This window comes from Vulpes lagopus, chromosome 10, assembly GCF_018345385.1.
Source record: "Vulpes lagopus strain Blue_001 chromosome 10, ASM1834538v1, whole genome shotgun sequence".
Classification (NCBI taxonomy): Eukaryota; Metazoa; Chordata; class Mammalia; order Carnivora; family Canidae; genus Vulpes; species Vulpes lagopus.
In genome coordinates this window covers 103,525,950-103,549,468 of record NC_054833.1, presented here as the reverse complement: position 1 = coordinate 103,549,468, position 23,519 = coordinate 103,525,950, and the positions used below count along the sequence as shown (strand labels likewise).

Below are 23,519 nucleotides of genomic sequence, written 5' to 3'. Positions count from 1 at the left end.
GCAGGAGTCCAGGCAGGGTGGAGGCACAGCTTCCTTCAGGCCAGCCCCAACTCCCCTCTTCAGTTCTGAGCATTGAACCTTGACCTGCCCCGTTGGGCTCCTCACCCTCCCAGGGTGCATGCGGAAGGAGTGGTGCTGGCAGCTGGGTGGGTGAGGAGCGGTGTGGGAAGTGGCCTGGAGAGGATCAGCAAGGGCAGGCCTCTGCCCTGCGCTGCCCCCGCTCTCCATGGAACTCAGCAAGTCCCCGGCATCTCCACGCCTCCATCAAGTGCAGTTGGCCTGGTCTGTGTTCGTCCCGTCCAGCTCTGACTTTGTGTGGTCCTGACCCCGCTCCCTGGAATACTAATGTGGCCTGCTCAGAGTGGACCGTCTCCATAAGAATGGGTTTTGCTCCTCCTGAGATCCCTGCTTCAGTTTTTCTTTCACTCCAGTTTTCATTCCATCCACTCTCCAAAACAAACAAAAACAACCCCTCCACCCCCGCCTCGGTCCCCGAGATTGCTTTACAATCAGGTCACGCCATCGGGTCAGATACCAGCCAGAAAAACCAAAGGGCAGGATACTGAGAGCCGAGAACTTGGGTCCTCTTGCCAAGAGTCCCCCCAGCCTTGGGGCATGAGTGGGGTCCCAGCATGGACAGCCCAAACAGGAAAGGTGTGGGCCCTTCCTTGCCTACCGTAGCTGTCCCCCCTCGCCACAGCCATGCAAAAGACACAGGGCACTCTTCCACGTGGCTCTCCCTGTGGCTGACACTGCGACTTCCTTTGAGGGCTTCTGAAAGAGTGAGAGGAGGGAGGAACTGACGGGGAGAAGGCCAGCGGGGGTTCGGCTCACAGTCCCCAGGGACAGCCAACCAGGACCCACAGCCCAGCGGAGGCACCAGCAGTCACTACTAGGGGTCTTAGAAAGACTTGGTCTTTGGAAAGGAGTCCTGGTAACAGGGACTCCTCTTACTAGGGAGGAGAGAGGACTGCCTTGGTGTCGGCTCCAGAATTGCACCTGGTGAGAAGGCTGCAGGTAAAAGGGGACCCAAGTAACCACAGCTGGCCCGGCAGCATTCGGCTCTGGGGAAGGCAGGTCTATGTGCCCAGAGGGTCTCTAGCTTTTCTTTCTGTGTAGACTTCCCCTGATGTGCAGGTGAGAACCCAAAGCTGGCACAGTAACTGGTGGACATGGAGGAGGGCAGGCAGGGGGGCCTACTGCGTGGTGCCCCCGGGCTCCCAAGGAAGGCAGAGATGGGCTGGGAAGGGAAGAATAAGGGGGCAAGCTGGCTTCCCCGATGGAGGGCCCAGCATCGCAGGAAGGATTCCACAAAGAGAAGCCAAGTTGGGGACTGCCTTCCTCCGGGGACAGGGCAGGATGCTCTTGCAAAGCCAAGCCGCAGGGCTGAGTGGCCTGCAGGGATGAGCACGCTACCTGGCCCTGGGCCTGACTGCCTGCCACCAGCCCATCTCCCCTTGAGCTTAGGAAGTGATAGATAATCTTACCTAGAAAGGCCCAAGTCCAGTAACCCAGACATCAGCCCCACAGTGGAGCCATCCAAACAAGAGCTGCTATCAGAATCCTCTGGAGCTTTTTAAAACCCAGCTGCTTAGGCCTCAGCCCAGACCTCCTGAATTGTTCTCTGAGGTCGGGCGTCGTTGCCTGGGTTCTGGTATTTTCCATTTGCTTGCTGCCTGCCAGACCCTGTGCTGGACATCGAGTGTGCATGACCTTAGCACATCTCCACAGCAACCCTTCCAGAGTAGCTTCTGTTGTGTCCCCTACTTCACTGAAGCAGAAACCAAGACTCAGAGAAGTGAAGTAATTTGGTCAAGACCTCGGTTTAGATGCCCCGTGAAACCTTGTCTGTCACACGCCGCCCCCTCCTCCTGCATATCAGAGAGGTCCCCATCTGTGTATCACAGCATCCTGTGCACTCAGACCCTCCATAGCCCTTGTCACACTTTGGGAAGACAGAGGTTGTGTACGGCATGTAGTATGTGCTCAGAAACATTTTCGGAGAAAGTGAATAGGAGGGGCGGTGGATGGTGAGCCAAACCCCCCTGGCCTCCCCTACCCTGCTGGGCCCTGGCCCTGCCAGAGCAGACCTGCCTCCTCAGGGCAGGGTGCGTGTAGCTGGCAAGTTCTCTGGCATGAAGCAGAGGCCTGGAGGAGGGCAGGAGACAAGGAGCCCTGCACTGCTCCCCCGGTTGCCATGGACCGGTGCCCGGAGACAGCTGGCCCCTCGGCTCATCACCTGGTAACCGAGCACTAACGGTGTGTGTGTGTGCTGCTGCTGTGCTGCCTGGAGCACAGTGGGCCCTTCCCCAGCCTCTGGCTCACTCCCGAGGAGAATGTGTAACACTGAGAGATGCACATACCACCCCCCACCACCACCCACACCAGACGGGCCTGGCAGGAAGCAAGTGAGCAATGGCTGGCCTCACCAGGAGGGAGACCCAGGGACGAGGGGGTGCACTGGGGGGACTTGAGAACTGGCCTCCAACTTGTCTTACCCAGGCTGGCTTTCTCCTCTCTTCTCCCTTTCGAGGAATGGAGTCAGAGGGGTATAGGCAGCCAGTACTTACACTACGCAGTCACTGTTAGTGGGACTTAACAGTAGGCACCAAGTGCTGGCATTTTGCATATAGGCTCTGAGAGAAGAATTTCAGAGTATATAAAATGAAAGGAAGGAAAGAAGAAAAGAAAGTAGTCTTGATTCCTATGAGCATGTGTTCAAAGTTAGGCAAAAAAAAAAAAAAAAAGACGATAATCCTCCTTTTTTTAAAGTTGCTTTTGCTTTACTAAGACCTAAAAGGTGTTTCATCAGAGTGGTTTTGTCAATGGGAAATCAAATAGATCCAAGCCTAAGCACTCCTCTCCTGCCCCCAAATCTAAATTTTTGGCAGTGATTTCCTGGATTTCGCTGAAGGCAGGGCTGAGGGAACCACCCCCAGGAGGTACTGGGCGTGGCCTGCTCTGACCCCGTTGTAGCCCAAAGCTTTTCTGGAAGACCACCCATTTCTTGGGCCTGGCCAGGGCCCGATTGCTGCCTTCTGTGGCTCAGGTTCACTCTGTGTCGAGGACGGGAGCCTCCAGCCCTGGCACTGGCTGCTGCTGGTGGGTGCCTTCTTCCAGAGTTCCATCGGTTGACTGCTCTGGGGCCATGGGAGGTCTTGTGACCTTCCTTGGCACCCCCAAGGGGATTCTTCCTGGGGATGGCAACCAGGCGTCCTAGGATCAGTTCCCTGGCTGACTCCACAAGCCACAGGAGCCATTCTGTATGTGGTCAGGTCTTAAGAGGCCTGACCTACTGGGCCTGTACCCCTTGTGAAGGAAATGGACAGGCTTCTGTGTGGCAGCTGGAAGCAAAGGGCCCCAAGACTTGTGGATGCCCATCCTCCATGCCTCCACACTTAATTTCAGCTCCACTTCCCAAGAACAAGGAGCAGCCCGACCTGACCCAGATCTCACACGCAGCCCTGTGGCCCCATTGCTCTGGGCAGAGGCCTCAGATAGCCTTGGCAGTGGTCAGGCCAGACCTTAGCCCCCAGGGCCTTTAGCCTGAGTTCACCTCTCCTGCCAACACCTAGCTGTGTCCCTTGGAAACACTCTTGGGGCTTCCTCCTGGCTGGGACTAGAGGGGGCCCGGTTTGGGGATTTCCTCCCCTCCTTGCAGGGCTGGAAGACTGAGCCAGTTGACATCTGGGGCCTCATCAGCTGACCAGGGGCAGAGCCAAATTTGTGACAAAAGTTTCTTAGAGATAAGTGGGTAGAGTGAAGTCAGAGGCCTCTCCATCCATCCCCTTGGCAGAAGCTATTCAGACCCATCCACAGTTTCCATTTCCTGCCTGGCGCTGCCGGTCAGCAAGTATTCATTCAGCATCTGCTCAGTGCTTCGTCCTGGGACTTCAGAGTCAGGAGCCTCAGCAGGAGGCCGGGACAGACCTCCGGCCCAGGGAATGGGCTTCCAGCCGGTCCCAGTGTGGGGAAAGAGCAGCCAGGGAGAGAGAAGGAAGGGAGCTTCCCACGATGAGCAGTTTTCCAGGGCTGCTCTGTGGACAAGGTGTTAGGAGGGCCTGGCCAGCCTAGTAAAAGAGGAAACTGGCACCGTCCTAGAGATCCAGTCCTCGGCCTGCTAGAGTACAGTGAGTAGGGTGACAGCCTGCAAGTGGGGACTGCCCTCCCACGCTCCGATAGGCCCTTTGCTGGTGTCAGGTCACCTGGAAGGAAGGGCTTTCTCAGGACTCCTTTGGCCTCCTTGACCTTGCTCAGCCTGCCACAGGGGGTGTGCCGGCCCCACCCTCCCCCCAGGCCTTCCTCTCAGAGTTGCTTTGTCAGATGTTTTCTGCACCCAGTTGTCACCGACCCAGCTATAGCCAGCTCCAGCTCACCCCACCCCAGGGCCAGGGACCAGCTGATATGCCTTCCCCATCATCACTTCTCTCCTGCCGCTCCCCCCCACTGCCAGCCTGTTGCCATGGCAACTGCAGGCACTCCTGCCCCTGCAGAATATTGCTTTCTTGTAACCTTCTTCCTCCCTCCTCCCCTCTCTTTCTCTCACACAAAAAGAAAGCACAAGTGTTTTATATTCATTTTGCAAAAAGCTGTGTAGCGCATACTAATTGATGCAGCTTCCTCCTGCTTTCTTTGAGCCTTGCCTCGTTCTCAGAGCCAGGATTACAGGCCAGTGTAGGTTTGGGCCAGCCCGCTCCTTGGAAGGGGACTAACTGTGTTTCTAGAGGCTGAGCAGGGGGCCTTTCGTCCAAGCCTGGAGCAGGTGCCCTACAAGCAAGGCTGCTGAGGTTGCTGTGTCCTTGTCCCAAGCTTCTTGTCCACAGACCCCAGGAGTCTCCAGGAGGGGCACAGCACCAGACCCCTGGCCTGGCACAGAGATGCAAAGCCAGGTTCAGCAGGGGGGTGGAGCACAGCTCCCCTGTGTTGCCGTGTCCCAGACCTACTCCCACCTTAACATCACCTCCTTGGTCCCTGGGCCACTCCTCACTCCCTGGGCAGAGGCCAAGTCCTGGCCTGGGCCTGTGTCAGGAGCGTTGATCCATGGCCTCAAGTCCAGCCTCTGGGCTCAGCAGGATTTGCTGTCAGCGAAGAGAGAACCAGCATCTGGATTGAATGGGCACAGGAGCCCTGGAATGGCTCCCCACAAATTCCTCACTCTCTTTTCAAGCCACTCCTTGCTCTCCATTTTGGCAGCCCCTTCCTCTCCTCACATCTCAGAGGCTGAAGGAGATGGCGCTACTATTCTCAGACTCCCATTTCAAAGAACCAGGAGGGTGCCCGCCCTGCGTGTGTGTGTGTGTGTGTGTGTGCGCTCGCACACGCGTGTGCATGCACAGGCCCACAAGTACCCATAGTGTTGCCCCAGGCAGGACTGTCTGTCAGATTTTTTTTTACCAGTCCCCAGGGACCAGAAACAAATCTTTTGATACGTAAGCACGAGAGGAGTGGCTGGAATTATTGAAGGAACCTGTAGACAACATTTCCAGCTTTAATTGTGCAATTGAAGTATAATTTGCATTCATTTGCCATTTGGTGTTAAACTTTCCAAAATAAGGAAATTCAAAACATAAAATATGCAGTTTTGCTGGCTGCTGCTCTCCAGTGGGGCGGGAGGAGGAGGTGGTACCAAGATGTCCATGCAGATTCTCTATGGTAGGGAAATGAAATCTGAAGCCCTCCGCCTATGCATTGGTGTTGCTGCCCAGTCCCTGAGCCAGGGCTACTGACCAGACTCCGCTGTGGTGCCAACAATCTCGTAACCGAAGGGGAACGTAGGGATATCCTCTGTAATTTTCAGGACAGCCTTCCAAGGGTGAATCTCTGTTGGCAGATGTGAGGAAACAGACTCCCCATCATTTGTAAAGCTTTTTTTTTTTAAGATTTTATTTATTGATAGAGAGAGAGAGGGGCTCCCTGCAGGGGAGCCCGATGTGGGACTCGATCCTGGATCCGGGCCCGGGATCATGCCCTGGGCCGAAGGTGGCACTCAACCGCTGAGCCACCCAGGCATCCCCCCATCATCTGTAAAACCAAGTTTAAAACTCTTTGTCTGGGTCCTGCCCCTGCCTCTGACTTCTGCCTGGTTTCTGGCCATGGCCCCCTGGTAAATAACAAAACTTCAACGGAGTAAATTTAAATATCAAATTGGCTTTATTCCACAATTCTTGAAACAGGCAGCATCCCCATGTAGCCTAGGAAGAAGCTGTAGGAGAGGAAAGGTTTTTAAAGGCAGGAAGGGGGCAGAGAGAGAAAAGTATTATCAAAGAATGCATTGTTCTGGGCAAAGTCACCTTCCTAAGAGAACGGGAAGCGGTCTGCCAGGAGGATTATCTCACCAGAGCTGACCAGGTAATTCCATGTTGACTGGCCAAAGGCTATGTTCCTTTAAAAGTTAAAGGTTGAAACTGCAGTTAAGTTAGGTATTAAGTCTTGGTTTGTTGTCATGGGATGTAGCACAAGTGACTCCATTTATAGCCTGCTGTCTCCTGTTTAACGCCCAACCCAGTCCCGTGCCCCACTCCAGAGCTAGACTGAAGCTTAGGTTCCTGGAATGTGTCACGTGATTCTGCCTCTGTGTCCATGAAAGGTTTATGCTAGGTAAGAGAATGCAAGCCTTCCTCTACCCCTGGGCCCCTGGCAAGCTGCTGCTCAGGTACTTCTGAAGCCTCCGGATCCCCACAGGCCAAGTTGCTGGCTCCAGTTGCAGATGCACTGCATCGTGAGTGTTTGTTTACCGCCTGTCTCCCCAATGTCACTGTCAGGAGAGGCAGGGCCATCCTGTCTGGCTTCACATCTCCAGTCAACACAGGTGCTGGCCCACAGTGGGTAGGTACTCAGTACATGCTGAGGGAGGGGCTGGAGGGGCAAAGTTAACTGACTGGACGTCAGGATTGTCTGACCACGAAGCCCAGTGTCACTTACAGGGCTCTGGTTTGGGGGCCAGAGCTGAGTTTGAAGTGGACTCCTTGATCCTTTGAGCAGGTCACTCTGCAGTGGGGAGAGTGACAGCAGATGAGGGCATTAATTCTAGCGGGGAGTGAGGAGAGCTTCCTCCTTGGCTCTCCCTGTCCCTTGCAGCCTGGCCTCGGGGCTACTCTGAGGGTTGGAGCATCTCACAGGCCAGGCCTCAGGTGCTGGTAGTTCTTTCGGAGCATCTTTTCTGTTAGGGAAGGAACTACCCGCCAAAAGCCTGGTGTGGGCCACGTTGGCCTTTGTGGGGTTGGGATGTGGCAGAGTGCTAGGCTGGCCCCAGCCATTCTGCACTTTTCTCTTCAGCCACATTTGACCTCCAGGATTTGCTGCCTAGAAGACATGTGCCTCCGCCCACCTGCACAGCCAGCCTTGGGAGAGTAGCCTGCACCTCAGGGCTGCAGCAGGGTGCAGATGCCAGGAGATGTAGGGACACAAGTGGCCTCCCTGAGTCTCTCAGCCCTCCTGTGAGTCAGAACCAGGCCCGAGATCGTAGGGAGGCAGCGAGGCCCCTGCCACCTTGCCCATGGGCACAGCAAGGGCAGACTGCTCTAGAGGTACCACCGGACTATTTACGGTGCCAATTGGAGGTTTTGATTTGATTCTCTGCTTTTTTTATTTAAAAAAATTTTTTCCTTTTTTTTTCTCTTCTTTTTTTTAGATACAATTCACCAACCATAAAATTCACCCTTTTAAAATACACAGTTTAGGGGCACCTGGCTGGCTCAGTTGGCAGAACGAGCAACTCTTGATCTTGGGGTCATGAGCTTAAGCCCCACGTTGGGGGTAGAGATTACTTTAAAAAAATAAAATATTTTTAAAAAATAAAGTATACAACTTAGTGGGTTTTAGTATTTTGACAAGGTTGTGCAAACATCAGTGCTAGCTAATTCTGGAACATTTTTATCACCCTAAAGAGAAACCCCGTACCAATTAGCAGTCGCTCCCCATGACTCCCTCCCACAGCCCCTGGCAGCCTCAAGCTACTCTGTCTCTCTGGATTTGTCTGGTCTGAACATTTCACATAAGTGGAATCATCATACAATATGTGGCCTTTTGCATCTGGCTTCTCTTAGCAAATGTTTTTTTAAGGTTCATCCATTTTATAGCATATATCAGAATTTCATTCCTTTTATTGCCAAAGAATAGTTCCTGGCACAGATATGCCATGTTCTATTTATCCATTTATCAGTTGATACACATTTGGGTTTGTGATATTGTGATATAGAGTAAGAAAGACATATTTGGACTTCATCCCTGGTTCTGGCACACAGAGCTCCTAAAACCCTTGGAATTTCCTAAGTGTTGAAAATAATACAGGTGACTTTTGTTAGGTTAGTGAAGTGACTGGGATGCCCAGAGGATGGGGGCCTGGGTGCCAGGAGAACCAACCATGTGATGAGAGGGTTGAACTTTCAACCCAGCCTTCAAGGAGGAAAGAGTAGCTGGAGGTTACATCAACTGCCAACAGCCAGTGATTTCATTAGCTCTACCTATGTAATGAAGCCTCCTTAAAAACCCAAAAGGATGGGTTTTAGAGAGCTCCCAGGTTGGTGACCATATGGAGAGTTGGGGAAAGTGACACCCCGGAGAGCATGGAAGCTCTGTGCTCCTTCGCATGTCTTTTATCTGGCTGTTCCTGAGTTACGTTTTTTTATAATAAACCAGTGATCTAGTCAGTACAGTGTTTCTAGTATCACAAACCACTCTAACAAATTAGTGAAACCCAAGGAGGGGGTTTTGGAACCTTTGCTCTTGTAGCTGGTCATCAGAAGCACAGATGACAGCCTGGACTTGGAATTGGCATCAGAAGCAGGGGTGGGTGGCAGCGGAAAGGGGCAGGCTTGTAGGACTGGGCCCTCAGCCTGTGGGACCTGGCGCTACCTCCAGAATTGAGTTGAACTGTAAGATGGTCAGCGGTATCAGAAGAAAACACGTCAGAATTGGTATCAGAACCTTGGTGGTGGTTTCCCTTTTCTAGCCATGATGATCGCTGAGGCTGTGAACATTTCTATGTAACGTGTCCTGTGTGAACACATTTTTGGCCTTGGGTAAACGCTAGGGATGGAAGTGTACCTGTGGTGACTCTGTTTACCTTCTTGGGGCACAGTTGCCTTGCTTCTTGCCTCACTGTTTAATTTGAGTGAGCCATTCCCCCACCGGACTCCCAGGTCTCCCTTCACCTCCCTGCCCTTTAGACCGTGACTTGCTTGGACACTTGAGTATCTTGAGTGTGTGGCCCAGTGCTCAGACAGAGTGTGTGACAGAGTGCTCAGGCCGCTCTGTCAAGTAGCACGGCACTGTTGCCTGTCTAGCTATCTTTTCCCCCATCCCACCCTGTCCTTGTGTCCTCTTCTTGCCACTGTTGAAGTAGAGAGCTTCCTGGGGAGCAGATGGCCTGGGCCTCTCTGCTTCTGGGCCTAGACCTGTTCCGGCCCTCAGCTCTTGGCCTCGGCACGGCAGTGCTCATTCCTGCCATCTGTCTAGGGCTGCTTAGCAGCCACGATCTTCAGCCAGCATGGATACATCCCCTGCAGGCCTAGCAGTCAGAATGTTCCAAAATTTTACGTATCTATGCTTGTAAGGGCAGGCGAGTATGGGTCTCCCTGCCAGGCCGTGGGCAGAGGCATGTTGGACTCACCTGCAGCCCAGCACCCACACAGTGGCTGGCACAGTGGAGGCTCAGGCAGTGCTGAGAGCCAAGAAGGAATGAAGGAAAGGACAGTTAGGTGGGAGGTGTGTGTGTGTGTGTGTGTGTGTGTGTGTGTGTGTGTGCGCGCGCGTGCGCGCGCACTATGTCCAGCCTGGGGGAGGCTGGAGTGTGGCAGGACAGGAAGCAAAACAAAACCACCAGCTTGTGGGACAGTTGAGTGCTGAGCACACTGTGTTGCTGGGAGAGGTCTGGAGAGCCAGGGCTGGCAGAGAGGATACCAGAAGTGACAACTGGGGCTGGGCAGGAGGATGCACTGGTGTGTCACTTGCACTGAGACAGGAACCACTTTGAAGCTTTGAGGAGTAGCTTTATCCTTTTTTTTTTTTTTTTTTGAGATAAAATTTGCCCTTTTAAAATATATGGTTCAGTGGTTTTCTAGTATATTTATGAGGTGGTGTGGCCATCACTATTATCTAACTCCAGAACATTTTCACCATCTCATAGAAAGCCCTGGAATAGCCTTATCTTGACTATTGTCACCATATTCCAGCTAGCTGGTCTGTCATGGCGCGCACAGCCCACTCCCCGTGGGGATGCTCTGTGTCACTGCCACAAGTCCAGAACCAAAGCCCACGATTGCCATAGTAATTCTCAGCCTGGGTTCAGAGACAGTCACCCATCCATACCCACAGGTATCTGCTGAGTGCTGTGGACAGTCCTGCTGGCACAGCTGTGCCAGGACAGGCACAGAGCAGAGACGAATGTGGGGGAGGGGCAGGCAGCCCTACCTGCAGTGTGGCGGGAGCCTTGCTGATAGAGCTGGGACAGGTGTGCTATGCAGGCACGCACGCGCGCACACACACACACCCTGCCCTGCTGAGGCAGCGCCCTGCTGGCTATGAATGTCAGATGAAGGGCAAGAGGAGATGCCTGTGCAGGGCGGACAGGGTATAGAGGGTACGGAGGCAGCTCTGGGGAACCTTCTGACACACAGCACTGATTGGGGCTAACACTCAGCTGTTCCTCATGCTCAATTCCATGTCTTCCTTGGAAGAACTTAGTGGGCAGGGATCAGGCCTACATATGAACATCAAGGAGGCGGTGGAGAATTGAACAGTGTGTCCAGAAGTTAGGAAGTCCCCCATCTTGGAGCCTAGAATCATGTTCTGAATGTAAGAGTAGCCTGGTGTCGGGGATCCCTGGGTGGCGCAGTGGTTTTGCGCCTGCCTTTGGCCCAGGGCGCGATCCTGGAGACCCGGGATCGAATCCCACGTCAGGCTCCCGGTGCATGGAGCCTGCTTCTCCCTCCGCCTGTGTCTCTGCCTCTCTCTCTCTCTCTCTGTGACTATCATAAATAAATAAAAATTTAAAAAAAAAAAGAGTAGCCTGGTGTCACCTCTAGAAGAATCTTTTACGGGGATCCCTGGGTGGCTCAGCGGTTTGGCGCCTGCCTTTGGCTCAGGCCGTGATCCTGGAGACCGGGGATTGAGTCCCACGTCGGGCCTCCGGCATGGAGCCTGCTTCTCCCTCTGCCTGTGTCTCTGCCTCTCTCTCTGTCTTTCATGAATAAATAAATAAAATCTTTAAAAAAAAAAAAAAAAAAGAATCTGTTACATGGCCCGGTGGTGAGCTGAACTGTGGCCAGCAAACCAGCCTAGAGGGCACTATTGGTCCCTCGCACAGGTTAACCTCAGGGCATGGGCAGCCCAGGAATCCTGGGACACACACCTCACAGACCACACCCTGATGCCTGAGTCTCACATCTTCTGGAGACCTCTCGAGTCCCTGCTTAGGGGCTCAGAGAGGAGTGACCATACGAAAGCTTACTCTCATGCCTCAGACTCCAGCTTCTTTCCTCCACTTGCCCCCATCTTCTGCCTGTCTGTGTTCTTTTCAATCGTGTCTTTTACAGAACTTTCTGAGTACTGTTACAGCCATAGTCTTGGTAGCTCTTACCAGCCTGTCACCCTCTGCGGACCTCTCCCCACCCTCCCCCTGGAGGCAGCTCTCTGTCTCTGACCACAGCTCTCCAGAGGTTCCTGTCCTTCATCCTCTGCTTTTCTCCCCCAGGTTATTCTGAAGGATCTAGAGGTATTGGCAGAAATTGCCTCCTCCCCTGCAGGCCAGACGGATGACCCAGGCCCCCTTGATGGCCCTGACTTCCGGGTCAGCCACTCAGAGCTTCAGGTGCCCACCCCTGGCAGAGCCAACCTACTGAATACTTCTGGTAAGTAGTCCCCTTCTGGTTACAGCCTCAGGGACCCGGGGAATGCTAGTGCTCAGTCTTGTCCTAGACCGAGCACTCCTTTGAGCTGCCCCGCTTGAGCTCCAGAGCTCTGCTAGGATATGGGCAGTTAGAAATTTCTTCTGCTCTCTGAGAGGCAGACAGACCTCGCCCTCCTGCTGCCTCCCCACCCCCTTGTACCTCCCTCACATCCTCTTTTCCTCATCTTCCTGCACCCTTCATACTTTTGAGCCACCAGCTAAATATAAAACCATCTGAGTCAGCTGATTGTCTCTTTCGCTGGGGCAGCGTCTCCCCAGTCAGGAATCTGGGGGCTTTGGAGCCTTGGGTCGCACAGGTGGAAGACCAGGCAGCCATTTCCTTCCTCATAGGGGGAGCTAAAAATAGCAAACAACATGGCAGGCAGCCCAGGCAAGAGAGGGGATAATTCAAACAGGATGTTTCCGGGCAGTCCTTGGACATAAAGGTGGCCATGGTGTTCCTGGGGCTCGCCCCTCAGAGTCCTTCCAAACAGCAGGTGGCTCTTCTCCCTGGGCCAGTGCAACTCCCAGCTCCTCCCTCCCAGGCAAACGCCAGTTCTCTCCAGTGACGTGATCCCAGGAAATGCCAAGGATGCAAGTTTATAGGAAAGTCCCCAGTTAATCTTGGGTGTTTGCCTGGAGGTATCTCTTTGTCCCCTGAGTGGTTCTTGACATCCAGTTACAAGGTCCTAGATGGCTCCTCCTTGGATGTAGAAGCCAAATGTCAAATAGATTGAGGACCTTGCAGCTTCCCTCCTGCCACTCTAGCAGGCTGCACCCCCAGAGGCACTCTGGTACCTGGCCGTGAGAACGCCTGCTCCCTGGAGCCACCAGAGCCCTGCAGGCCTGGCTGCACCCCAAGGCTGCCAGGCTAAGTCACAGAAGGCCCTCGTATTGGAGACGTGTCCCTGGTGACATGTGAAGTCAAGGGCTCCCCCAGCTCCTACAGTGGGGTACCACATAGGACCCCAGGCTTCAGGTCACCATTCCTGCATATTCTCTGCCTGTGACTGGTCCCAAGTGTCCGTCTATTTCTACCCAAAGCAAGGAAAGAGTGAGGGGCTCTGGTGGCAGCTTAGTTTCCTTCTCTTGTTTCCCCAGGATGTAGTGGCTTCCTTGCCCATGAGCCCAGTTTCCTCTGGGCAGTCAGAGGCCATGGTTGGGAGGCTCCCACATCCTGACCCTGGACCCTTGGGGAGGTCCCCACCCTCTGTCCCATAGCCCAGGATTCCATTTTCCATCCTGTGTTCCACGTCAGCACTTGGGGGGTCAACCTGAAGCCCCTGGGGCGAATGGCAAGAACGCCAGAGGTTGAGTGTGGGCACCAGGCCACACAGGGCACCAGGGGTGGGGTCTCACTGAGGCAGGGAAGTGCAGGGACTGGGGGGTGGGGGTGAGAAGTGACTGCAAGAGGGGTAGAGCCAGGGGAAGGCATCCTGTGGGTTGGAGCCAGCCTTCAGACTCCCTCCCCAGGAAACACTTGTCTGGAATCTTCTCTCCTCCTCAGAGTAGGAGAAGCCAAACCTGAGGCAGCGCAGCCTCAAGCAGGGAAAGGAGACCTCTGTCTCTAGGACTCTCCAGGATCTGTCCCTCTGTCTCTAACATGTTTTTTCTCTTTCTCTGGGCATCAGGAAGTTGATGACTGAAATGCTTATTCATTAGTGGACGGATGGACCTGATAAATGGCTTGGGGCCCAGGGCTGCTGGAGAGGGCAGGGTGTGTGCCCTGGGAAGGCCCAGACAGGAAGCTCCATGAGGGGCACTCTCAGCCCCTGGGGAGCAAGAGCTGAGGGGAGTCTCAGATGACACAGTGCTCTGAACCCTGGCTCCTTGCCCTGCCAAGGTGAGTGAGCCACTAGCGAGGCTGAGATGGTGAAGATTTGCCCCAACTCACCAGGGCTGTCAGAGTGGCTCATACCAGCCAGGGACTCACCCTGAATTCATAGAAAAACAACGAAATATGCCAGATGAGAAAAAATTCCATCCTGGACAGAACACTGAGGAAGTGCCTACAGTTAATAACATTTCTTTCTTCAAGGATACGCAGCACCATGGGCCACGTGCCCTGAGCCTGAGACTCACATGTTTGCTGCAGAGTGTGTGGGAACCACACGTGCATGTGTGTCCACAGCTGGCACCAAATTTTTCAGATGGGTCCATGATGTTTAAAAGGTCAAGTTCAAACCAGTAAGAGAAGAGCACAGAAAACCAGAGCTGGGCCCTGTCCCCTCTCTTGCTTCAGCTGCCTTGGGGAGGGCACTGGCCCGGCACCAAGGATGTTGGGGGTGGCTATTTAGGTCAGAAAGCATGCAGGAAGTGTCATTCATCTGTGGGCTGCTTTTTCTCCCAGTGCTTCTCAGGCATGTAAGAGGGTCATTCTGTCTTTTACCATCTGGCCATGCACGTGGACAGAGGCTGCAAGGCCAGACCCTCTTCCTGTTTGGATTTTACTTCCCTCTGGCTTTCCAGGGCACAGCTCTGAGAACTCGCAGGGTGTGGTACTGTCCCTTTAGGATAGAGCACCACCACCCCCACAGGAAAGGGTCTTTCTGGAAAGCCAAGGAAGCAGGGAATCTAGCAAAGACAAAATCAGCACATTTGTCAGGAACCAAATGGTCCTGCCTGTTCACTGGATCTATAAACTCAAATGGTGCAGATTTAATGCGAGGATTGGGAAGCTGCCCGTGTGGGCCTAAATACACCATAGCCATAGGCCCAGGGCCCACAGGCAAGTTACTACCCACGCGGGATGTTCCTCCCACCTGGTCTAGTGCGAACATCTCTCTCCAGCGTGGAGCGTGTGGGCAGAGGCGATGGTCTTGCTTTTTCCACCCCCCCACTTTGTTGTTGATCTTCACAGAGTTGCGGGCCAGGAAGAGGGCCATTTCTGGGGCATCCCAGAGGGGAGCTGCCTGAGTGGGCAGCCCTGAGGGAAGCCAGTGGAGGGATCCAACATTTTGCAGTCTCCCAATTGTGATTTGGAGAAATGAAACGAAAACAACCACTCGGGTCGCCTTTAACTGGGTGGCTTTCGTGTATTCTCTTCCCATCTCCACTTGGGGATGCTGGCTGAGGCCTCCTAGGATCTGGGAAGAACAGATGATGAGCCCCCTTCGAGCAGATCTGAGGGGCCTGACCCTGAGCCCAACAGAAGGCTCAGCAGAAGCAGGAGGCCTCTGGGATCAGTCCCTCAGTTGAGACATGCCTGGCCCTCCTGGGGCCTGGATGTTCCTACCGCAGGAGAGGGAACAGCCTTGGCCAGAAACTGCAGCACTGTGGCATCTGGGGTCAGAGGTCACTGTAGGACTGATGTTTGCCCCCAAAACCCAGTCTTCCCTTTCTTTCCCTTCTAGCCAAGGGGGCGCATTCTTGGTGGGAGGACTACTCATGTCCGAGTGCCCTGCGGGGTTCTCTGGTCCAAGGTGGAGTTAGATCCCAGCTCTAAAAGCAGGGGCAGAAATTAAATGTTCTGATTCCATTCCGTTCCTTATCGCCCAGGCTGGTGTGGCCATATTCACAAACAAGTTCTAGAAGAAACCCAGGAAGCCCTCCCTGGGCATTTTTCCCAGTAGTACCAGCAACTATAATACTTGAGCTTGTTAAGACAGGAGGCTGTTCTGAGTACTTCCCATGTGTCGGCCTACTGAACCTCACTGTGGGGTAACCCCTCGACTCCTCACAACAACTGTGAAAGGAAGCGCTATTGTCATTCTTACCTGACACAGGAGTGCGGTAGGTGCTGGTGCTGACCCAGGAGCCCAGCCTGAAAGTCTGTTCTCTTTACCCCATGCTTAGAGGACAAAAGCACTTGCCCAGGACTGGAAGCTTCTACCACCCAAGGAGGGGGAGCCGAGCAGTGGTGGCCAGGCCAGCAGTCCAGGCTTCTCCTTTGGGGTGGTGGGCCACAGCCCCAGCCTGGCATACCCTTGAAGATCTCCCTTCTCTGCATAGTGACATCAGGGACCCTATTTTGGCCTTGTCCACCTCAGCAACTCATGCCTTCTGGTGCCTCCACTTCTTCCAGCCACACCAGACCTACTTCCTAGCCCCAAAAGCCTTCTCCATTGCTCTTGGAATCTTAAAAGGCCTTCTTCCTACATACTCTTTCAGACAGCATGGGTGCCAGAGTCAGAAGGATCTAGGCTGTATTCATCCCTGGATGCCCAGAGTCAGGCGTCCAGTCGGGATAATTTCAGAGTCATTACAACGATGGAAAGAAGGGGCACCAGAGCTGGCCACCCCATCATCAGTGCTGTGTCAGCACCACCACCCAGGTCTTTGCTTGTCCCCAGGTGGAGAGCCAGTAGCCCTCTGCATCCCAGGCCCGGTCTCAGCGATGGCCCTGAGGCTCCTGCCTCCTGTGTCTCTCCAGTGCTGCTCTTGGCCCAGCCGCTCTCAGCATCAGTCTTCCCTGACACAGCCCCTCTCTACTGCCCTGTCAGCTGGAAGCTCCTTCTGGGCCCTGCTGTGGCCCATTAGCTTATCTCTTTCTCTGAGGCAGGCAGCTGGAAAGCCTCCTGGATTTGGGTCACTGCCCGGGGTGGAGGGCTCCCCAGCCTCAGCTGGGCCGGCTCACAGCAAAGAAAATGACTGCCTCTTGGATCAAGTCCCAAGGGTGCCGTTGCTACATCTTCACCACTCTTTTTTCCCTGCGGCTGTGAGGTCTGGGCTCTCCGATTCAGCAGACTCCATGCCTCCTGAGACCCTGCTGCACCAGAGTCCTTGGCCTCCCTCCGGCCCCTTGATCCGGTAGGGGAAGTTGCCGCTTCCCTACCTGTGTCCCTGGGTTCTGTGCTAGCCTCCCAGTCACACAGCCCCTCCTCGGTGCAATCCCTGTACCAGGCACTGTGCTAGGCTCTGTTTCTCTGTGAGCTTCACACACAGGAACCAGCCCCAGAGAAGGTGTCACTTCCTCAACCCTGCCTTACCAGTCAGCCAGGGGCCTGGATCTGCCCCAGTCCCCCAGCCTTTTCCTCCACATTCTCTGGGTGGCAGAGCCAGATGCCCATCCGAGGGGCTGGCTGAGCACATGGGCCCCAACCCACGGGAGAGACAGGAGCAAGAGGGTGGGGAGCTGAGCAGGGACCACGCCGGGTCTGAGCTGGGCCACGGAGGCCTTCACATCTGGTTTTGTTGAACTGTAGCTTGCTTTGCCTATTGAGGCCAGAGCTATTTTTATCCTGACATGTGAGGCTCCTTCACGTCATAGCCACAAAACTCAATCTAAAACATCCCAGGGAAGGTTGTTTGTGAGACGTTCTGCAGATTCTCATGTCGCCACATCAGGTTTCACTTAGCAACATCTGCACGGCTGGCTCCCTGGCCGCCCACCCCACCAGCCTGCTTTTGTACACAGAGCGCTCCCGACAGCATCTGTCTGCCCCTGGGCTAGCCAGCAGTCACGTGAACTTCCTGCCAGAGCCCACTTCTCCAAACTTCTCCAAATCAGAAATGCAAAGCAGGCGGCATTCAGCCGAGGGGCTGGTCTTAGGCAGAATCGGGGAATGGAAACCCCACTCTCCTGTCCCCTTGAAGAGTAGGACTCTATTGAGACCCAAGGCCAGGTGGTTCCCAACTACCCCACTTCCTGGGCCCCAGCCAGAACAGCTCAGACCTCTCTTTGGTGGGCCTGGAAGGCTGTTGGCAGTGCCACCCAAGCAAAAGCCTCCTGGCCCTGGCATCCCAGCACCTCCTCAGGACACAGTATTGGATGGCCTGCCGGGAACTGGGTGCTGGGCTTCTGGCCAGGCTCTGCCCCCTTCCTAAAGGGCCAGCAGCACCTAGCCCAGGGCCCCACAGGCAGAGCTGGCTCTTAGCAGAGCTATTGAGAAAAGAGGCCAATTCCCTGCCCCGCTGTCGAGGGTGAGGTGAGCAAGAGCCAAAGGCAGGCAGCAGTAGCCAATGAGGCGCTGTGTACCCTCCACGGGGAAGAGTGGGCTGCGGTTGGGCAGAAATTAGTTCAGCTGAGAGAGGCCTGTCATTCCATGTAGTAACACTTCCTGGCGTGAGTTTACTTGTCTCTCCACCTCATCTCCCTTCTGTGCCTGCAGCCCTGCCCAAGAGCATCTCTCAGGTTCTGTCTCAAGCCAGCTGGGCCTGCGGGGGCTGGTCAGTCAGAAAAGTGGCTGAGGAACCAGTGGGAACAGGAGGCTAGGAGAGACCAAGGAGGCCCTCACCTTGTGCATGGTGAGCACCAAGCTGGCCCTGTCCTCGACCAGCCCACCTGGGAAGGGTTGCCTGTCCTGCCCAGACCTGTCATCTCTATACAGTCGGGCTGGCCTTGCAGTGAGCTTTCCAAGCTCCCAGGCCAGTCCTGCAGAGGCTCCTCCTCGAAGAGAGCCCATTCTGGTGGGTGGGAGCCTGAGGGACAAAAGTCTCTGCCCAACAGCTGCAGGCCCCAGCAACTCCCTGACACTCCCATAAGCCGGCTCTGGCTCTCCGACAGGGGCCCGGCCCCCACTCTGTACCCAGCCTCCTGCTCTTTGTAGTCTTTAAACAGGAGCGCTGGGAGGGCTGAGCTATAAAAGCTTTCCCAGCAACCACTGCACTGTGAGAATGTGAGTCATTTGCCATGGCTTCTCCCAGATGTCATTCTGCCCTCCCCCTCCCTCCCACTAGGGGCCTCAGCTCCAGGGGTTGCCATGGGGGCCCGGACATTGAGACTTAATCCTGTGGCCCAGAGGGGGCTATGGCTAAGAAGACCAGGCTGTCTTCAGAACAGCCCCAAGCCTTCTCTTCCACCATCTTGGGCCAGCTGTCAGCCGAGAGGTGGGCACAGCTCCCTCCCCAAATGCTGGGCTGGCACTCAGGGGAGTTACAGGTGATTCAGTCTTCCCTTTGCAGCCTCCCTGCCTCCCAGCAAGGCACTGACTGTAAAGTTGTCCCAGGTCTGAAATCTCTTCACTCAGACTTTCCAGACTGTCCCCCAGCCCTCAGTCATGTATTCCAACACTGAGAAATGGGAAAAGTCTGCCCCTTGCAGTGCTCAGAGTTCCGACATGTTTGCTAACAGCAGCATCTCACCCCCAATTCACTGAAATGGACTGTGTGGCAGGCCTCAGGCCCAGGGCATTACATTTTTTGTTTCATTTAAAGGGACTCTTTTTGGGGGTGCCTAGCTGGCTCAGTCTGTGGAGCACAGGACTCTTGATCTCGTGAGTTTGAGCCCCACCTTGGGCATAAAGATTACTTAGTGAAAAAAAAAATTGTTTTTAATGAAAGAATAGAGGCTCTAATTGGCCCTACCTTACAGGGAAAGAAATTGAGGCTTAGGGCTCTGGAATGGCAAACAGTCTCTGCTCCCTGGCCCAAAGAGAGAGCCAACTTTGAGACTTGCCCAAAGTTGCACAGCCAATAATAGGTAAATATCTGATCTGAACCAGATATGATGGACTCCCCAGCTTTGCTCTTAAACACTGTGCTCAATGTTTCCACCTGCCCGAGATAACCCAGCCCCCAGAGAATGGAGACTGTGGCCCCATATCGTGGAAGATTTCTTTATGGTCACTCCCTGTTTGGGTTCCTTTGTCCTTTGGAATACTTTGGAACCTAAATGGCCCTCAGCCTGGAAATGATGTAGGTTGGCAAGAAGGGGACAGGGACTCAGGAGCCATCACAGATGAGTGTCCCAGAGAAGGTTCCAGTCCACACCACCACCAGTGTTGGTGGTGTGCAGCCAGGCCACCACAGGGGCAGTATGGGGACAGGGAGGAGGGGCTTTAGCAGCTGTATCTGCAGCCACCTCTTCAGAGATCAGCCCCAGCTGGGCCCGGGGTAACTCGATCTGTAAGAATGTGACACTTGATTCTGCAAACAGCCCCTCTGGGCCAGGGAGCAGAGACTGTTTGCCATTCCAGAGCCACTCAGGACCTCCCAGGCCAGGCTGTTCTGGGCAGGGACCCAGAAAAACGCACTGCAAACATCAAGAAGTTCAGTTCACAGGGGCTGTCCAGGAGGTTCTCAGGAGAAAGTAATTTGAAGGTATGGCTCCTGGTAAGGAATCCTCATAGAATAATGCACAGCTGGGAAAAACAAAGCAGAAAGGCACCTTTTCCCATTCCCAGCCACACCCCCGTAAGGACCTTGCAAGGACATCAGAGAAGTCTGAGCTAAGCAGAAAAGCTCCTGAAAGGAGGGTTTTACCGCTGCTTTTGGCCACTGGCATCTAACGGAGTCAGCTAGTGGGGTTCCTCTATAGGCCTTGCTTCTAGTACCATGGATGGTTCTGAACATTCGTGTTGTGTGCTTGGACCTGATGCTTCTGGGAGCGAATAGCCCCTCCCACAGCCGAGTTTAGTTCTCTGGTTTGGTTTAGTTTGGTTTTTAAGATTTTATTTATTTGAGAGAGAGAAAGAAAGCTAGTATGTGCACAGAGTGAGAGAAGCAGACTCCCCGCTGAGCAGCAAGCCTGATGCAGGGCTTGATCCCAGGACCGTGGCACTGTGACCTGAGCTGAAGGCAGACGTTCAACCGACCCAGGCACCCCTTGGTTCCCTGTTTTATGCAGGTGTGTGACCACCCCCTCCCTGGTCTGGGGCAGAAGTTGGGGCTTTAGGGCCAGAGAGAGAGGCCAGCCTGGAAAGCAATGTCTGTGTGGGCCGCTGTGCTTTCCCCAGTGTCCGCCCTGTGTTCCCAGAGGGCTGCAGCCAAGTACTTCCCCCACAGTGTCTGATAGTGTCACTATCTGTCCTCAGTCTTGGCAAGGCCTTAATTTCAGTCTTTTGCCTCTTGTTTAGGAACATACCACCTGCTAACCTGCTAACCCCAAACTTCCCCAAGCACCAGTGCCCGGGTAATGGGCAGCATGCTGGAGCTGCTGAGAATGTGGACTCTGAGACCAGCTGCACGGACTCAGACACCACCACTCATCAGCTCTGTGACTTTGGATAATCCACAGCTTTTCCATGCATATGATGAGAATAGTAATAGCACATATTTTCAAGGATTATTTTGAGGATTAAATTAGATACTATGCATGAAGGTTTTAGACATGCATAGCACATAGTTCAGTCCCTGGTAAGTTGTAGCTCTTGGTTGCCTATTAAGATACCATGTTGGGGAGATGCTGGTCAGAGGGTACAAACTTCCAGTTAGAGTTTGATAAGTTCTGGGCATCTAACATACAGGACGGTGATTACAGTTAATGATACTATAGTATATACTTGGAAGTTGCTGAGAGAGTAGATCATAAATGTTCTCACCATAGAAAAACAAATGGTAATTATGTGAGGTGACGGAGGTATTGGCTGACTCCACAGCACTGTGGTAATCATTCTGCAATATGTCCATGTATGAAATCAACACATTGTATACCTTAAAGTTACATAATGTTATATGTCAATGTTATCTCAGCAAAGCTAGAAAAAAATACAATGTAGAAAATAAAGCATCAAGACACCTGGCTGGCTCTTGACTTCAGGGTCATGAATTTGAGCCCCACATTGGGGATAGAGATTACTTAAATAAATAAATAATTTTTAAAAAACTTCTTGTTAAAGTAATAAAAAACAAAGCATCTATAAAGTGAAAAGAAAGCAGATATCATGTTATGGTGGGACAATTAGATATCTATCCACATGCAAAAGAATTTAGACTCCTTCCTTATACCATAAACAAAAATTAAAATAGATCAAAGACCTAAATATAAGAGCTAAATTTAAAGAAAAAGAAAAAAAAACAGCTCTTAGAAGGAAGTGTATCAGGAAGTCTTTATGACCTTGGAATAGGTAATAGTTTCTTAGATAAGGCACCAAAAGCACAAGCAACCAAAAATATGTGGATAAATTGGACTTTATGAGAATTTAAAATTCTGTGCTTCAAAGGAAGACACCATCAGGAAAGTAAAAACAACCCAAAGAATGGGGGGAAATACCTGCAAATCATATATTTGATAAGAGACTTGTATCTAGGAAGACTCTTAAAACTTAGCAATAAAAAGGCAAATGACCCAATCTTAAAATGGGCAAAGGACTTGAATAGTCGTTTATCCAAAGATGTCATTAGTCATCAGGAAAATGGAAATCAAACCCACAGTGAGATACCACTTCCCATTCACAAGAATGGCTCTAATCAGAAGACAAGTAATAACAAGTGTTGGCAAGAACATGCAAAAATCGGAATCTCATACACTGCTGATGGGAATGTAAAATGGCGTAACCATCATGTAAAACAATCTGGCAGTTGCTCAAAAGTTGCACATAGAATAACCATCTGATTCAGAAATTGCACTTCTGGGTATATAGCCAAAAGAAATGAAAACATGTTCACACAAAAACTTACATATGAATGTTCATAGCAGCATTATTCTTTTTTTTTTCTTTTAATTAAGTAAGCTCTACACCCAGCATGGAGCTCACACTCACCACCCCAAGATTAAAAGTCACGTGCTCTACTGACTGAGCCAGCCAGGCACCCTGCAGCATTATTCTTAGTAGCCAAAAAAGTGGAAACACCAAACATCCAGCGACTGATATGTGGATAAAATATGGTATATCCATACAGTGGAGTATTATTCAACCACAAAAATGCATACAGAATGGATACACACTGCAACATAGATGAAATAAATGAACCTTGAAAATATGCTAGGTGAAAGAAGCCACGTTAACACAAAATTTCCAGAATACCCAAATCCACAGACAGAAAATAGATTGATGATTGACAGGAGCCGGTGGAGGAAAGAATGGGGAGTGGCAGCTAATGCGTACAATGTTTCTTACTGGGTCTGTTCTGGAATTAGTGGTGATCAATGAACAATTTTTAAAAGATTTTTATTTATTTTTTCATGAGAGGCAGGCTCCCTACAGGGAGCCTGACGCAGGACTCGATCCCAGGACCCTGGGATCATGACCAGAGCCAAAGGTAGGTGCTCAAACACTGAGCCATCCAGGTCCCCCAATGCACAATTTTATGAATATACTAGAAGCCACTGAATTGTACAGTTTAAAAGGGTGAACTTTATATGTGAATTATATTTTAAGCTGGTGTGTGTGTGTGTGTGTGTGTGTGTGTGTGTGTGTTAATGCCCTATTAGTGCCTTAGGCAGAGGGAGTAAGGATTCCTCTTTCCAGCAGTGCTATTGAGGTCAGCTTGTGTGACGAGGAAAAGACTAGGAGATCGCACGGGGATCAACCAAGCATTCTGACAGCCTGCTCTTGTCACCTCCGTAGCCGGTACCTTGTGGAGGGGAGCATGTGCTGGGTGAGCTTAGGAGGGAGACTGTATCTGGCCCTCAGGGTATTTTCAGCTGGGGTGCATATCAGGGGACACCCTGAAAGTGCTTCTGGTTCTAAAGCCAACTCTGGGCTTTCAAAGTCTTTAGAGTACTAGTCTAAAAGAGCACCTTTGGGATGCCTGGGTGGCTCAGTGGTCCTGTCCTAGGGTGTGATCCTGGGGTCCTGGATTGAGTCCTCTATCAGGCTCCCTGCAGGGAGCCTGCTTCTCCCTCTGCCTCTGTCTCTGCCTCTATGTCTCTCATGAATAAATAAATAAAAGCTTAAAAAATAATAAAAGAGCACCCTTGTGTAAAGAAGAATGTCTGATTTTAAAACATTGAGTGAAGCTTAAAGCCCTTGGTACCATTTCGTCAGTGTGAGCTGTCTTTAATCTAGCAGGTGCGTGCACAGTTGCCCTG

At 52.6% G+C, this 23,519-nt stretch overlaps 1 protein-coding gene across 1 annotated transcript in view; it reads left to right on the top strand.

Annotated features, from left to right (window-relative positions):
- The window catches only part of VAC14 (VAC14 component of PIKFYVE complex), a 101,090-nt gene that overhangs the window by 37,722 nt on the left and 39,849 nt on the right, over positions 1-23,519 (top strand). Inside the window, exon 13 of the mRNA XM_041772479.1 lies at positions 11,693-11,849. Coding sequence (XP_041628413.1) covers positions 11,693-11,849 — 157 coding nt within the window. The remainder of the gene's footprint in view (positions 1-11,692; positions 11,850-23,519) is intronic.